Genomic DNA, 16,330 nt, shown 5'->3' on the forward strand with positions numbered 1-16,330 from the left:
GACGCAAATTATTCCACGAGGGGCAGCTCTTGTGTAATAAAGGTTGCCAGGTTATACAACAACCTTGCCATAAATTGACAAGACATGAGGAAAGGTGCCTGGTCTCCTTTAAATATATTCAGACACTTGTTGCTTTTACCCCTCCCACATATATTGAAAACTAACCATCAGGAATTTGGAAGCCTTTAGCACTCGGTTCCAGCTGCAACACAGACAGTAATTGGAACTCACTTTTTATCAGAGATACTAGTAATGGAATCAACTGGGGTTGAGGGCAAAATACAAAAACAGAATGAAAGCAAGAAGTGGAGAAATTTTCAGAGAATTATCAATTTTCTTGATTATGGGCACATGGGAACATTGACATTCAGGATACCTAATTCTGATGTTACTATCATTTCTGCCTTGTTTATTCTGCCAGAGGTTGTCAGTCCCTGCGATTGATGGGCTTCATTTGTTCAAAGTCTTGCAATTCTGTCCATGTGGTCCTTTCAGTCTATTCATTCTTTCTTACTACAGCAGTCCATGCCAAGCTTCCTGTGTGCCTACTGTTAAAATGGTAAATAAAAGCCCTTTAGCTAAGTCTTAGGCTCTGAGAGGACCTCCTTTTATTATGAACTTTGGTCATGGTTTCTCAGAAAATCTTCTGATAGTCACTTGCTGAAATCTCAGTTGATAGTCACAGCCAAATGGCAGAAGGTAATCAGATACCAGCTAATTTTAGATAAGTGTTGATTGCGGTGATCATAGCTTTTTATCTTTCATTAATTTAAATATTTTAGCCATTGATTGATAGATGTTGTACAAGTTACTCTTCATGCCTGAGCCAAGCAGGTTTCCTTTATATTAAACGGTAATGAAAAATGTGATTATGGAACTGTGGTATCTGTTCTGCAGGAGCAGAGAGAGAGTCATCAGTGTAATGATTCTCCTTAGTTTATAAGCTTCAGAGGAGCAGAGTGAATTGCCAGGGCAAGAGGTCCTGGTTAGCTTCTAAGCTGCTTATGAGCCACACAAAACACTAGAGCTGGGAATCCTGTCAAGTGAGCTATGCAGTCAGGGAAGAGACACCTGGCACTGGGCCCACTGCAGAGTTTCAGACCATGGGCACCAATGCAATTGCCACAGAATGTGCACACGCACCTCTTGTCTGGGAAAACTCAGCATGTGCACGTATATAAAGGTTGGTTGTGAACCTTGTTTAAGTGAAATTTGGTTGGGATGTAGAAGTCAGTTTGGCTTGTTCTGTTGAAGTCTTGTGACAAGGCTAATGAATGGGATGGTGAAATCAGTTGTGTTTCCTCTTCATCTGCATGCAGCACTCAGTCATATATAAACAAGCCTAGCATTTGTTACTACTTCTTCTCCAAATTAGTTCAGTTGACAGCTGGAACAGAGATAGAAGAAAAGTCTCAGATGAAAAAGTTTGGGGAGAAAGAAATAATTGGAAACATTTCTGCTTATACAGCATGTATATTTTCTGTTTTTTCTCTCGCCTTGTTCTTTATATCCAGAGCAACTCATTGTAATACCATAGAGAAAGGATTGCTATGATTTCAAGTGTGGTGTCTGCAAAAAGTACAGATGAACTCTTAAGGAATTAAGTTATTTGTTTAATTCCAGTGACCAATTAATGACAACTAAGAGAAAAGGAATCTGTGATACGCCAGCAGCACAGTTTATAAATTGGAAAGTTTTCCAAAGATTTCAGCAAGGTATCAGAAACAGTATCAGTAATCAATTCAGGTGCACTTTCAACTATGTTGGCAGAAGCAGCAGAAATAGTTGCATGGTGATATGCAACCGTCATGACAGCCACTGTAGATTCAGATTCAGATGCTGCAATGCCAACAGCAGCAAAAATATATTTGGAAACAGACCTTGCAATCATGGCAGAAGGAGCAGTAGAGGAAAGGCCTATAGCAGCAAGTGCAATGGCAGCTGTAAATCAAGGCTGTTTTCTCTTCTTCCATAAAACAGGGCTAAACAGAAACAGCAGCTAGTGCTTCTAATTTACAAACAAGAAGATTCTTCGCATTCCATTAATATCTCCTCCACTACCATCAGCTGTTGTACAGCCTCTTTCTTTGCTACAAACTATGTGGATGTACTGAGAAAGGCACATACATCTACCAGTTAAGGTTAACAATATCAAATGATTAGGAGTACTTATGGGATGTAGCAATGGCCAGCTTCATCCAACTTCGTTATTCGTTATAGGATATGCATCCTTTTATCTTTATTATGGGACACGGTTTCATATCTTGCCTTGGTTACTATTGACAAAATGTCATTACCGTCTGATGGTTGTCAGTGCCCTCCTGCATGTAAAGTTAGATTAGTCTCAATCCATTTGTTAGTGGACTCGGTGGATATGTCACAAAAATCACCACCAGGTTAGCAATGATTGATACTTTTCAGAGAGTCCATGGATTGAACAGACATAGAGACTGTATACTCTATCTGAGTGACCAGCAGTTTGCTAGGTGCTTCCTAGGCACAAATAAAGAGAAATCTTCAATCTAAATTCAGACCTGGCACATACAAAATGGGAGAAGGAGAACAGAAGGACAAAGGCTATCAGAATGAGTTTGCATAGTTACCCAATAAAGCATGTAATTAAAATTCTTTGATTATTTTATCTAAAGATCCAGCTCCAATGATCCCGAGTCAGGATAACCCAACCATATGTCATTGTTACCTCATAATACACAGTCTTAAGTTCCTGGCCTGAACGCTGTAATATAGCACTGGTGGCAGTTAGACTGATTGCTACGTCCAACTCCATACGTGTCTGCATTGCATTAGTGAACACGGAGATCCCTATATAGAGGGATTTTGGAATTCTGTATACCACCTTGATGCTTTAAGACTCGATAAAAATTAATAAATCACCTTACTAATAGAGGGTAGTATTTTTGAATTCTCCTGATCAGATAAATGTAGATATAAAAAATAAGCTGTAATGGTGAGCAAAGGAAACATATTAAATGAGAACTGAATCGATGCTAAATCTATGATGATTATGGTCAGTATCATTGTATTACTGATGAAATTTTAGTGGAACAATGAAGAGCTATTAAACCTTTTCTTTCTCCTTCCCCTTCTCTCTCCCTCCCCCCCCATATGTGATGTTTAGTTGTCACTGTTTTGCTGTGGTAGTCACCAGTAAAAATAGTTACAACATAGTGGGTTTTTAATTCTGTGTTCAAACTCTCAGCTAGTGCAAATTGGTGTATCTTCATTGACATCAGTGATGAATTAATTTGCACCAACTGAGGACCAAGCGGTTTTGTGCTCCTCTTTTATTTATAATTGAAGATAATGCTGCTGTACGTGTATTAATATCTGTTGGCAAGTGCTAGTTTCTTAGTTAAAACAAAATCCAGAGGCATCATTCTTCTACCAACAGGATATAAGTAACTCCCATTTGCTTCAGTGGAAGTTACTTGAGTGGGTTTGGATCGCCCTCTTCTACGGTAAAAACCCTTGCAGAGATTGCCCCATATCTCACCATTGGGACAGAGCCTGTTTGCACAGAGTAGGCCATTGAACCAGCTGTTCACAGCCTAGGGGATTGGTGGGAGCTCTGTGCACCTGTACTGGAACTGTGCTTCCAGAACTTCTCCTGTTGCAGGTGTCATGGGGGTCCCCACCACACAGATGTGGGGCAAATATAATATTGTCCTGTGCTATATTATCTATTTTTAATAAACCTTGACAGAGTGGAGTTGGACGTAGAGGTGGACAATGTGGCACCTCCCCCACGCAGTGCAGGGTCATTCAGTCTTTACCTCCTTCCCCTGTACAGATTCTGACCCTATAAATTGCTCCTGTGGGAAGTGGAGAGATCTTGCCATGGACACTGCCCACCTTCTGTGTGAGAGGGGAGATCTGTGTGTGAAAGATGATTCTTCCCACCTCAACCCACAAATCCAGCAATGGGGAGACTAAAGCCCCAGGTGTTTTTTGTTTCTTTTTTTTAAAGAGTCCTTGTTACTGCAGAGCAACTGTATAACATATGCTTATGGGAAAATGTACAATGAACAAATTCCTGTTAAAATAAAACAAATAAACATAGCAGCCAGAAATATTCATGTCCCTTCTGCACACTTTCCTGGTGCAGTATATGTCATGATGTCATTTAGTATTTTATGGCAACAGTTACGTTAGCCTTGTAGACTATTTTTGCTAGCATTTTTTACTGTTACATTTGCTTACATGTCTAATTTTCTGTTGTTGCAATGATGTTGCATGTCGTGTTCAAATAATCGATACTAGTACAAGGGCTGTTCCATGGGGATCACGTTATATGAGTTTATAATATACAATATGTTCTTTGACGAATACACAGAGCGTTTTCTGGGATTTTTTCTCTTTTAAATACAGAAATTTCTAGTTGTGTTTATTCCCCTCGTCAGCATACTTTATCATATCAAAGCCTTTACAGACAGTGTAGAACTACTGAGTTATGTTTGGGTCATGTTTTGCAGCATGCCCTTTAATACTGTAGCTTTAGAAATGCAATTTTCAGCCTCTGCTTATTAGAATATGATAAAGTATTCCTGGTCTATGTCCAGCTCCACTAATCTCCAGACTACACTTCATGAATTAGGCATGAAGATTTTAGTCAATGTGCTTTCAAAGACCAATGTTTAGGGAATCATGGATTTTCTACAAGCTGAGGGAGAAATCTATAATAGGAGGAACTGATTTTCAAACATCATATTCTCTGGAAGAAATGACCAGTTCTGGCTTGGAAACAGAGAACATTTCCTTATTAGAATGCTCAAGAACTGGTTTAAAATGCTGTATTTCTTTTAAAAGCAATAGTTTTTTTTTAAAAATGTGTAAATTCAGCATAATATATAGTGTCTCATTCATATATTAGGTACTTTGTATAGACCTCCTGAAGGGTAACAACATAAGAATGGCTCGACTGGGTCAGATCAATGGCCCATCTAGACAGTATTCTGTCTTCGGACAGTGGCTAGTGCCAGATGCTTAAGAGGGAATGAACAGAGCAGGGCAATTCAGCGAGTGATCTATCTCCTGTCTTCCAGTCCTAGGGTGGGTTAAAAACTGGAACAAGTTGAATCAGTTTAGCAATATTAACGTACTCACTAGTCGGCATTTGTCCGCTTTACCTCTGCACAGTTCACACAGCTGATAGTTTCTACATTTGTGAGATCGGTCACAGCAATGCTACCATATTTTTAACCAATTTACATTTACATTTTTTACCAGTTGTTGCATATTGGATAGATCTGGGTGAGAGAGGTTGATTCCCCAGTTAGCTTTCTCAGAAGGCTAAATGCAACATAAAATAATAATAAAAAAATACACAAAACTAAGCATGAAAAGTGCCATGCAGTGTGACCCCCAAGTACCAGTTGATGACCTTAATTATCTCCTGTTTCTTCAGCTAGACACATCATCTTGACTTCTTTGAAACATAGGCTCAAAGATGATTCATGAGCTAATCATCTTCAGAAAGATCTGAAGCCATCAGTCAGGCTTCATGGAACTATAAACAATTTCCTACTCACTGAAAAAGTCACCTGTTGGTATCCCAGGCAAATTTTGCTTCAGCCATGATACTTTTTGAAAACACAGATTATATGTAATGTAATCCTGCTCCAAGGCCCATAAGATTGGTGGATTTTTGCATAGAAGGGTCAAAGCTAGATAAATCAGTGTGTTTACAACACTGATACCAGTCATGTGAAATTACAGTAGCGTTACATTGTCCCTTTTATTGAGAAGCATTTTTGGAAAACAGTTATGGTATATGATGTATAGAGTGTCTTCTAAGCATTTTGACATCAGTCTATAGTCTTCCTATGTGTACTGATAGTGTCTTGCAGGTACTGGGCACTACTGGAATAATAATGAACAATATTGACACATCAAGGCATAGGAGGAAAGTTATTGCCTCTCTGAATGTGGATGAGAACACCTTTGTTTTAAAAAAGAGAGTATTGCATAATTCATAGAATAATGATAATTGAAATAATAAATACTCTTTTGGAGGGCAATTATTTTTGTGTGTATTTGCCTGCATTTCTTCCTGACACCACCCGATATTCAGATATTTTACTAAAAGCAGGATAATTTATTCTCAGCTGTTTGGTAAAGAACAAACATGAAATCCAGGCACCATCAAAGTCAATGGGAGTTTTACCATTGATTTAAGTGGGGCTGGGATTTCACACAACATGTAATATTAGTTTAATAATCAGAATAGAGTATGTCCGCTCTAGGAGGATGGAATCTGGTGCTAGCCTGGGGGAGGTGTAATGATGACCTTTGCCATCTCTTCACATTCTAGTATCAATGTTATGCCTTCATTGGACAAATGACTACAAAAAGCATAAGGTTTAGTGACCCAGGCCTTTGAACCAGCTCATCTATTGACATTTTAAATGTGTTTCCAATAAGTTAAGTTTAAAGCCTTGCTTAACAATACATTTCCTTTGCCACTTTGGATGATCCCAGGAAACACACGGATGTGTGCTTGGGATCTATAGGTAGCTGGCTACAATTCCATTAATTCTTGAACCCAGACTTAAAGTAACACCCAGCTCAGCACAAACATGTACATATCATGATGCAATCCATAAGAGGGTGCCCTCCCCCGCCTTGCCTCAAACTCTTCAGACAAACCTTCTGTCATGAAAATTTGGCTCACCTGGGACATAGGCACAAAGTCCCCCTCAAGTGGCCTCTATCTGGAGGAGACAGAATAGAGCAGCTCCTTTCCCATGTTTAGGAACCACAGGGAGGCGGGAAGCATAAAGAGGTAAAGGCAGAGAGACAGACTGAACTTTGAATGGGATGGACAGAGATAGGAGACACGGGAGGAGAAGTTAGAGGTAGACTTAGGATAGCATGTGTGAATTTTTGTGGGGAGGAGACAGTGAGAAAGTTTTGGGATGGTAGTAGTAGTAGATTTTGTGTGTGTGTGTGTCTGACATTTGGGTGGTAGGTAAAGGAGAGATGGTGTGAGAGATGTCAGGGAAGGCAGAAGAATGCGTGAGATGAAGATGAGATGAGTACAGAGAGAGTGGGAAAGGGGAAGGTGAGAGAAAAATGGAGTGATAGAGGATGAGGGGGGAGTGTGAAGGTATGGAGGAAGGAAGGAGAAAACAACATAGGAAAGAAAGAGGCAGGTAATGGAGGAGAAGGGGAGAAAAAAGAAGGAGCAGGCACTACAGAATGTAGCAAAAAAATGGAAGGAGCAATAGCCTATAAAACACTCAGGAAAAGACCAATGTGTGCATTAGAAGGAAGGAAAAAATAAAATGAGGGAAGTGAAAAGAACAAGGGTAGGAGAGCCAAAGTTAACTTGCAGTGAATTTTAGTTTTATTACTCCACAGAAGTTTTTAAATATACAAAATGTTACAAAAAATAAGGGTGTTTTTTGTTTTTCTTTTAAAAGATGAGATAAAATGTGCCAAGAGATAGGAATAGAAACTTTTATCATAACTCCTACATGCAGCCTTTTCCCTAGTTCCCACTCCAGAAACTCAGAAACTTTTTTTTATGTGGTTATGCCTGTAGTTGTAGGGACATGTGACCAGCATCTGAGCCAATTTTAATGTTCAACACCTTGTCCATTTTCTTTTTCCTGTACTTCGGCCATGCCAGCTCCTAAGGTTTGGGGAAGAAGAGGCTAAGAAAACCCAACCTTACCACTAGGGTCTCCTGCTAAAGTTGCCACAAAGAAAGTAGAAGAATTGTGACTGAAAGTTAATGCTGCCAAATACTGGACCCCACCAGAGATCCTACAGCATTCTTGGTCAAGCCATGAGGAACAATAGTTAGCAAGCAGTGAACAGCAGACCAGCAGACAGTGAGCAGTAACTTTTTGACCCCTGCATATGGTGATCACTGCACACTAGCAAGCGTCACAAAAATCAAAGTGAAATTTACCCTACTGACTCATTTGCAAGGAAGGGCATTGGTAGGTGAAGCTTGCTGCTTGCTGCTGTTGGAGTGAGTGGTATTGCACCCTCACTGGCATATATGCCCTACCTAGTTCAGGAATCAAATCTGATCCTCAACTGATTTAGAAGCCAATCAGTCTCCTGAACACTACTCACATCAGCCAATCTGGAGGTCACAGAGCAGGCCCCAGCCTTGATATCCACACATCTAGAGGTTCCATGTGAGGTTCCATGTGAAGGCAAAGTTTTAAATAGGAATCTTCTTTTCAGTACAAAGGCTTTATAAGCCAAACATGTGTATTAAATATGAATTCTAATGAAAAGAATGGGGGCGCATTAATACTGCAGTAAGAATAACGTCAAAAATCCTGATAAATTGTAAATTGTAAGAAGAATAAGCAGCAGCAACTCTTTCTTTGGAAAGAACAAAGGACTGAAATAGGTAGACAGTAATGGTTTTGTTAAATCTATTTAAGTTATTTTCTCTGTGGAAGAGTTGGGAAAGGTGAGATTACTATTGGGAATATAAGACTATGCAGATCTCAGCTCTCAAGTATATTGCTGTGTTTAAACTGCTGTGCTGTGCTTTGCTATATAAGCCAAATGTTTTATTAGAAAACTCATTGCATATTTCACTAAGCTATATTAAAAATGCACTGTCTTTTAATAAATTACAGAATTAGCCAGAAATTGGGTATGTATTTGAGATGCATTGAGAGAACCTTTTAAAACCCTCTATGAGGTTGTGAAATTTAGAAACTTACTTCTGAAGTATACCATTGAGGGCAGTACTGTTTTATAAAAATCACTATTAATTTGGTAGCATTTCCATAATTTATACCAAAAACTCTAACACTTTGACAAAGGGAAGGATAAGGTGGTTTTCTGTGGTGTACTTGTTTCTTGAACAACAGTGCACAACACTGTGCTTATAAAACCCTAATTATCAAACAGCAATCTGACAGTCTTTCCCTTCTTTTTGCACTGTTTGCAGTGTTCTTTCAAGGAATACATGGAGCAAAATTTTCAAATGTGCCAAAGTGGCTTGAGGCTAGAAATTCAGAGGTAGGCACCAAAAACGTAGGTAAATGTCTAATGAGATTTTCAAAAACACCTACGCAGATTATGTGCCTAACTCCCATTGATTTCAGTGTGACTTAGACTCCTGTGTGCCCAGGTCACTTTTGAAAATGAGATTTAGGCTCCTAAATCAGTGAAACATTGCAGTGCTGAGAAGAGTAATACCTAAATGCCTTTACAAATCTGGGCTTCGTCACTTTTGAAAATGGGACAGAGCTTCCTGAATCACATAGGTCCAGATTTCTAAAGGTATTGCTACATTCAGCATTCCGACACCTATCTGATTTCCTAAGTCAGATAGATGTAGCCCCTCTAAGCACAGCAACTCCTAAATACCTTTAAAAATCTAGGCCTTAAGGATTTTTGAAACTGTTGTTGAAGATGTTTTAAAGGGACATCCTCTTTGCTACGTCTTGTACTTTGCTCTTGTGAGAGGAGACTACAATTAAACTATATCTCAGATTTTCAGAATTGCATGTGCATTTGCACACAACTTGTGCATACAGCTCACATGCCTAATATACTTATTCAGTTCCTGTGACTGAACATGCAACCAAATGAAGTATACCAGCAAATGACAAGTTAAATGCTGTATGTTTGTGGTACATTTTTTGCTCTTATTTCCTCCCCAGTCTTTATCTTTTGTTCAGGCATAAAGTAGATGCCATTAATAAAATAGCATTTGTCGACAGTTAAAGCAGATTAGTATCTCAGATTATTACTGTTTTCTTTATATTTATTACAGGGAATATCTATGGTAAATGGTTGTCAAATCATGTCTTTTTAATGTCTTGTCCTGCATCTGTGGGCTATAATGGATTGAAGAGCATCTTGTATTTTCATTTTGTCAAAATCCATACTGCTTATACACATGCGTACATTTCATAGTGTTATAACTATAGCATTAGAACTCATGCTGATGATTAATAGGACTGTGATTTATAGGACTGTCTCTGAAGGCAGTGCTAATATAGAAGGTGCTCCGGAAGAAAAAATACATTGTTAACGTTATAATTATGCCAAAATATGTTAAACTTCTGAGCATTCTCTGAGTGACATTGGGTGATACTAAAGAAGGACTGAACTTTTGTATGGAGAATATGCAGGCTAAGGCATGATGTAAGTCCTGACCCCATTGAAGGTAAATGGGATTTTTGCTATTAAGTTCCATGGGCCAGGATTTTGCTGATGGCTTCAATGATAGATTCTTTGGCTTCAGTAGAAGGGGTGGATTCAAAGGCCCTGGAGATCAGGGCAATCACATTTTTTTTTTTTTTTTTACTGGCACAAAAATCACTGCTCTGAACATTACCCATCTTGTGAAAAGGAGGATTCATTTGCCAGTTACTTTACTGTAATGAGGGTGAACATTTATACAGACTCCTCTGGTCCTGGCAAATAATATATTAGGAATAGCCAAAGTTCAGGGCCCTACTGGTTATTCATGTTAGGAGAAGAAGTCGATGGTGGGGCCAGGTATCTTTGATGCAATCCTGTGTGTTGAGAGAGAATGTAGAGTCCTGTTTCCCTGAACACAGGAGCAATTAGACAGTGACAGTTTATTTGCTCACAATTCCAGATCACTTTCAGCCAGTACTCAGCCCAAAAAAAGCTCTTTGCAATGCTTTTCTCAAGGTCATGCTCTTGGAGCTTTGTTCAAGTTATCTGGCTTTTTTCTCCTTTTCTGTGTCAGTTAATGCTTTTTTTTCCTGCCTTTCTCTGTCTACACTCGCACTTCTAATGAGTAAATCCCGAGGAACTCATTGCCTTGGGGTGTTGTGAAGGCCAAAACTATAACTGGGTTAAAAAAACAAAGAGAGTTCGCGGAGGGATAGGTCTATTAATAACTATTAGCCAAGATGGTCAGGGAGACATCCCCATGCTCTGGATGTCCCTAAGCCTCTGACTGCCAGATGCTGGGACTGGACATCATGGGATGGATCACTTGATAATTGCCCTGTTTTGTTCAGTCTATCAGAAGCATCTGGCATTGGCCACTATCAGAAGACAAGTTACTGGCTAGATGGACCATTGGTCTGACCCAGTATGGCCATTCTTATGTTCTTATGTAGGAAAACCCCCTCTGCCCACATATACCTTTGTTTTGGATGGTAATGTACCTGTGTTTTAGGCGGAGGCTGCTATTGTTTCAAATTTCTGGTGCCATAAAAGAGCTCAATGGTTTCTTATAGTTATCTTAAATGAACATTGGTGGTCACACCCTCCTGCGTTAATGGTTTTGCCCAATCCTCAACAGTAGCTTTACAATGTTTTACAACATCGTTCTATTTAGTCTTGAGGTTTCTATTGTACCCTTTGTAGTGCTGTAAAGGAATTACATCTTGCCGGATCCTGTCCCAAACCAGTGTTTCTCTTCAAAAGTCCAGAACCAAACATTCTTAATCATTCTTAATTATTTTTCACACCAGGATTTCAGTCCCCTCATGGTTAAAACTATTTTTTTTCTCTTTGGCTTGTAAAAACCAAACTGACCCTCAAACCAATACCCAAGCACAGATTTAGCTTAGTGGCAGAAGAAGCAGAGGCAAGAAAACTTGCAACAGAATATCAAAATTAGAATGGAAACAATGGCTTCTAGTATTGCAGTTATTCAAACTTTTGTCAAAATGTATCCTTGTTGGGAAATATATTCTTAAACTTGGGTTTTAATGCTTAACTGTGAGATATAGTAAGGTTTGATTGGACTCAAAACTAAATTGGTAATGGGAGGCGTGGATGACAGAACTATAGAAGATTTGGCTTCAAATTATTCACTAAACTTGTGATTATTTGTCAAGTTAAAAACCCACTTGTCTGGTTGAGTCCATTATGTGTAAAATTATGTGGAAATTGCAGTCAGTTAACATTACAGAATAAAGCTACATGGAAATAAATAAAAGGTCATTTTTATATATTAAACTTCATCTAACTATGGCACTTTTTATATTCTGTCTTGCACTATATTGAGTTGTCCCTTTTAATCTCTGATAAAATGTAGCCAATGATGCAAAAGATGAATTATTTCTACAGTGCCATTCCAATAGTACCATTATAGTTAAGGTTCATTTTTTTATGAAAGCCACTCCTAGAAGAGTGAGCCTATTACTTCTTAATTAAACACACACACTTTTCTGATATAATAGCTGGCATGCTAGGGATTGGCTGAAAGTAATTGGTTTTTAACTTCATGTTGGAAAAAATGCAGCTTTTTAAAAAGAAATTCACAGTAAAAAAGAAGAATTTTTGCTGCTCTTAGACATTTTTGTGCTTGTAGATGATGAACTGTGTTTTATAAAAACAGTGTTGGCAAGAATAGCTTGGACTTATTTGCCAACTCCATCAAGACAATGCCATACTTGGACTTCCACGTCACAATGATCTGATTAAAATTTTTGCTTCCTCTTTTTTTTTTGGTTGTTTGTTTAAGTAGATGCTTCTTGTCATGAGTCCTGCTTTATTTGGTTCTGCACAAGTTTATCAAGTCACATATCCTCTTTCTAGAAGCAATTTTATCCATGGCATATAGATTGAAATTTCTGTGTGTGTCAATTTGATAAAGAGCACATGAGCTATATCGTTGCTGGAACTGTACTATAGTTGACAGATTCTCCCCTCCTTCAACTATTGACTGAACATGTGTTTTGGTTATCATGAATTGCATCAGTTACAGTAGTCCATCTTTGCAGCAGAATTACTAGAGTGTATTAGTCTTATTGTAACCCACAGCTAAGGTTCTCAAGTTTAAGAAGCTCTCAGCCACGTGCGCATGTTCACGCAGACATTCACGCGCGCATGCATATATTATTTGGAAAAAAATTAAATAGAATGTAATTTTATGAGGAGGAGCTAGGGATCAGAGCACAGCTGACCAGGCTGTCAAGGGAAGCTGGTTATTAGGGCCAGAAGCACATCAGTTGTGTAGCTCAGGAAAGCGCCAAAGGGTCATATTTCTGTCCTGTGGGCTATCCTTTCTGGTTCTATTCCTCTCTGGCTTCCCCCCTCCCAACCCGCCCACCCCATATCTCCCATCCCTGCACACAAAGTGGGGGCATCAGCTGTGGGAACAACCCACAGCAGCACTTGGACTTTTCTGGTATTTGGATCCCACTGTGAAAAAGGTAGTTCTGCCCAGCTGCTGCAAATCACACACCTGTAAGCTGCCACCTCCAGCTTCTTTCTCAGACAGAATCCTGCCTCAATGTCAGGGATCTTCTACCAGGACATCTGAACTTCTGGAAGAAGGGGGACGGGGGAAGGAGGGTTAAGTAACATTAACTTTGGGAATAAAGACAAAAAACAATAATTGTTCCAGAGCTTCCAAAGTTGAAAAGTTAATTTAAGATAAAAACAAACAGCTGTAAAACATAAATATTGGGACATTGTGACCACAGCATCATAGTTTCACATGTCTAAAACCATCTGAGTTCTCTCTTCTAGTGAACAATCACCAAAGAGCAATTTTTCCTCTTATTTTCCAAGCATAGATGGTGATTCTTGTAATTTGTTTACTCTCTTTCCCTCTCTGCTTATTTATTTAATAGTTGTAAAGTGCCATAGATGTGCACAACATTTTACACAGGGAATGAAGATATGATCCCTGTCTGGAGGTGTGAGGTATTTGAAACCTGTGTTGGAACTGTAGGTTCTCTCTTTAATTGGTAAGGATTTTCCTGATCCTGCTGGTTGGAAAACTTGTAATCAGAGTCAGCGTGGAAAAAGGCAGCCTAAAACTAGGTGGGATGATTTGGGCCTCTCTGCTTATAGAGCAAGCTGCTTTTTCTCTTTTTTTGGTTCTTGTGTGTTAAAAGTTTGGATTTTAAGGTATTAAATATTATCCCATTGCAGCCTTCCTAAAAGTGTATTTTATTGTTTTATTTAATTTCTCTATTTGTATGTGATAAACATAACAGGAAGGGTTTAAAATCTAGCTGACAGATAGGCAGTACTAAAGCATACTAACAGCAACCTTTGGTGCACGTGCACACCAGCAGAGTTTAGATGGGCCTGTTAATACACAACACATTGGTGCACTTTAGAATTCACACTCCACTACTGCTGACTGCTGCATTGTGTAGACAAGCCCTTATGTAATCAGGGAGCAGGATTAGCAAATGACTCCTAAAAACAGTGAGAGCATACATCCTAATATGGGAAAAATCTATAATATTTTCATCCCAGAAAGGAATCCAGGTCAGTTGATAGTGTCAACTCTATAGTACAGGCAGGTGAAATAGGGTTGTGAATGCTTCATGAACCAGGTCTATGCTGAACGTACTGACAGAACTAAACAAACATGAAGTCATCCTAATTACTGATGAGTAAAGGGACATTTTCCACTGCATTCCTTTCCTCTTTTTGAATACAGGATGGTCTTGTAGTTCAGAGAGCCCCAGGCAGCTTAGAAAACAGGCAAAAAATCAATAGCCCACTTGTTGAGGATAAGTGAATTAGCTTGTGTTGAATGTAACTGAGTACCTGAACACTTCAGTGAGCAGCCTTTGTTTTGTGAGAAAGGAGAATTGTAAGGAATTCCTTTCCAGTGGCTGTGATGGTGCAGATCTTTAATCATGCCAAATAAGAAGGAGCAAGAGATTTCTGGTGGGTATTAATGTGTGAATTTTCTTTTTTTTTCCTTGGTCTGTCTGTCCATAGCATACCCACAGTGAAAAGAACTACATCAAACCCATTATGAAACTCGCAGAAAAATCTTAGAGAACTATACATAAAGGAAAATAAAGTAAAAATGTTTTGTACAGTACATCAGCATGGTTCAGATTCTACAGTTCTTACCCATTCTTTTCAATGTAGTGAGATTTTGGCTAGATAAGGACTCTAGATTTGGCCTTATCTTTGCATCTAGAATGCAACAAATGAAATATTTTCCTAGATTTCAATAAACTGTGCAGCCTCTCTTGTGAAACATTAGGTGCTTTGCAGAAATACTCAGTATTAAAGGTTTGCTGAAGTTACCTCAAAATTTTCAAAACGGTGTGAATTTACTGCTATGACACAACTATTAGAGTAGCATGACTCCAATTGACTTTAAATCCATGCAGCACTTTGGAATTTTAAGGACGGCAGTCACATTCATGGTTCCTGCAAATGTTTGCTTTGAGCTAAATACAATCATTTATTTCAAATAAAAGTGGTTACACCAGATACTTTGATGAAACTTTGAGCCAAAGCTTTCAAGCTACATCCCACATAGTCAGCTTCCTCCCTATCTTCAATTCCCTCACCAACCTCTCTTCTTCTCTCTTTCCACATGCCACTGCTCTTTTCTTACCTCACCCCCATTACCTGCCCAGATGTGCCTGCTATTTCCACAAAAAATTCTCCAAACACATCTCTGGTCCTGCTATTTTGATTATCAAAATCTATGCAGTTGGATAAGCAACCAAAAGTCTGGAGGTCCCTCAAGGAACCCTGTGATCTATTTTCCCCAAACCACCATTCTCCAAGAAACTGCCCCTACCTACATTTATGTCTGAGACAATGAGGGCCTGTCAGAGGGAGAGTCCACCAGTGTATTTAACACTTAGCATTTGGGCCAGTTCTAACTCCAGTTTCTATAGAGGAAAGCTCCCCATCTTCCCCATTGTCCATTCCTCAGGAGGGAAGGGAAGGGAAGGGAAAGATGTTTTTATGCCTCAGTTGCAACTTCCTGACTCTTTAGCCAGTTGCAGGCCAGTTCAGCTCCTAGAGCAACCTAGAGCAGCCTCAGAGTTCATCTATGGCTCCAAAGGGCCATTTGAGCAGTAGGAGAGTGCCATAGTGTAGTGCAGTGTTACCAACTCTTGCAATTTCTTTGCGAGTAGCGTATATTTGGTTGGGCTTGGAGTCAGTCTCATGGGAGAAGCTCCAACCTGCTCATGAATTTCAACCTTACATGAGGAGAGGGGCAGAATTGATGTGGGTGCTGAGGCAGGTGGGGGGCAATACAGATTTAATTAATACAATTTTGGGGTTTGGGGAGAAGCTGGAAGCTCTGCACCATGTGGCTGCCAGTGAGAGCTCCTGTACTGGGGACCAAAATCACCATGCTTTATAAATTTGGGAGAGTTGGACATACACACTTGAGGTGAACAGGGGGAGTTGAAAAAACAAAAACGGACCAAAACACCACAATATTACCATCCCCTCCCCCCCAACAAAAACATGATTTCATGAATTTGAGCATTTCAGTTCATGATTTTTGAACTTTTGGGGGGTCACTTTTCCCCTAATAACATCCTATATGCTGGGTGCTGCAAGGCAGGGATGGAGTAGAACTAGTATGTCAGCTCCATGCCACCCAGGG

General features: G+C 39.3%; 1 protein-coding gene across 4 annotated transcripts in view; it reads left to right on the top strand.

Moving 5' to 3' along the window:
- WWOX (WW domain containing oxidoreductase) overlaps positions 1-16,330 on the top strand; it is a 672,980-nt gene that overhangs the window by 296,082 nt on the left and 360,568 nt on the right. The window contains exon 9 of one of the 4 annotated variants that reach the window (XM_030582113.1): positions 7,652-8,171. The exons of the other annotated variants lie outside the window; for them this stretch is intronic. Within the exon in view, the coding sequence (XP_030437973.1) occupies positions 7,652-7,702 (51 nt within the window). The 3' untranslated portion in view covers positions 7,703-8,171. Of the gene's footprint in view, positions 1-7,651; positions 8,172-16,330 lie in introns of those variants that run through there. 4 annotated transcript variants of the gene reach the window in all.

Source organism: Gopherus evgoodei, chromosome 12 (genome assembly GCF_007399415.2).
Source record: "Gopherus evgoodei ecotype Sinaloan lineage chromosome 12, rGopEvg1_v1.p, whole genome shotgun sequence".
In the NCBI taxonomy this organism is placed as follows: Eukaryota; Metazoa; Chordata; order Testudines; family Testudinidae; genus Gopherus; species Gopherus evgoodei.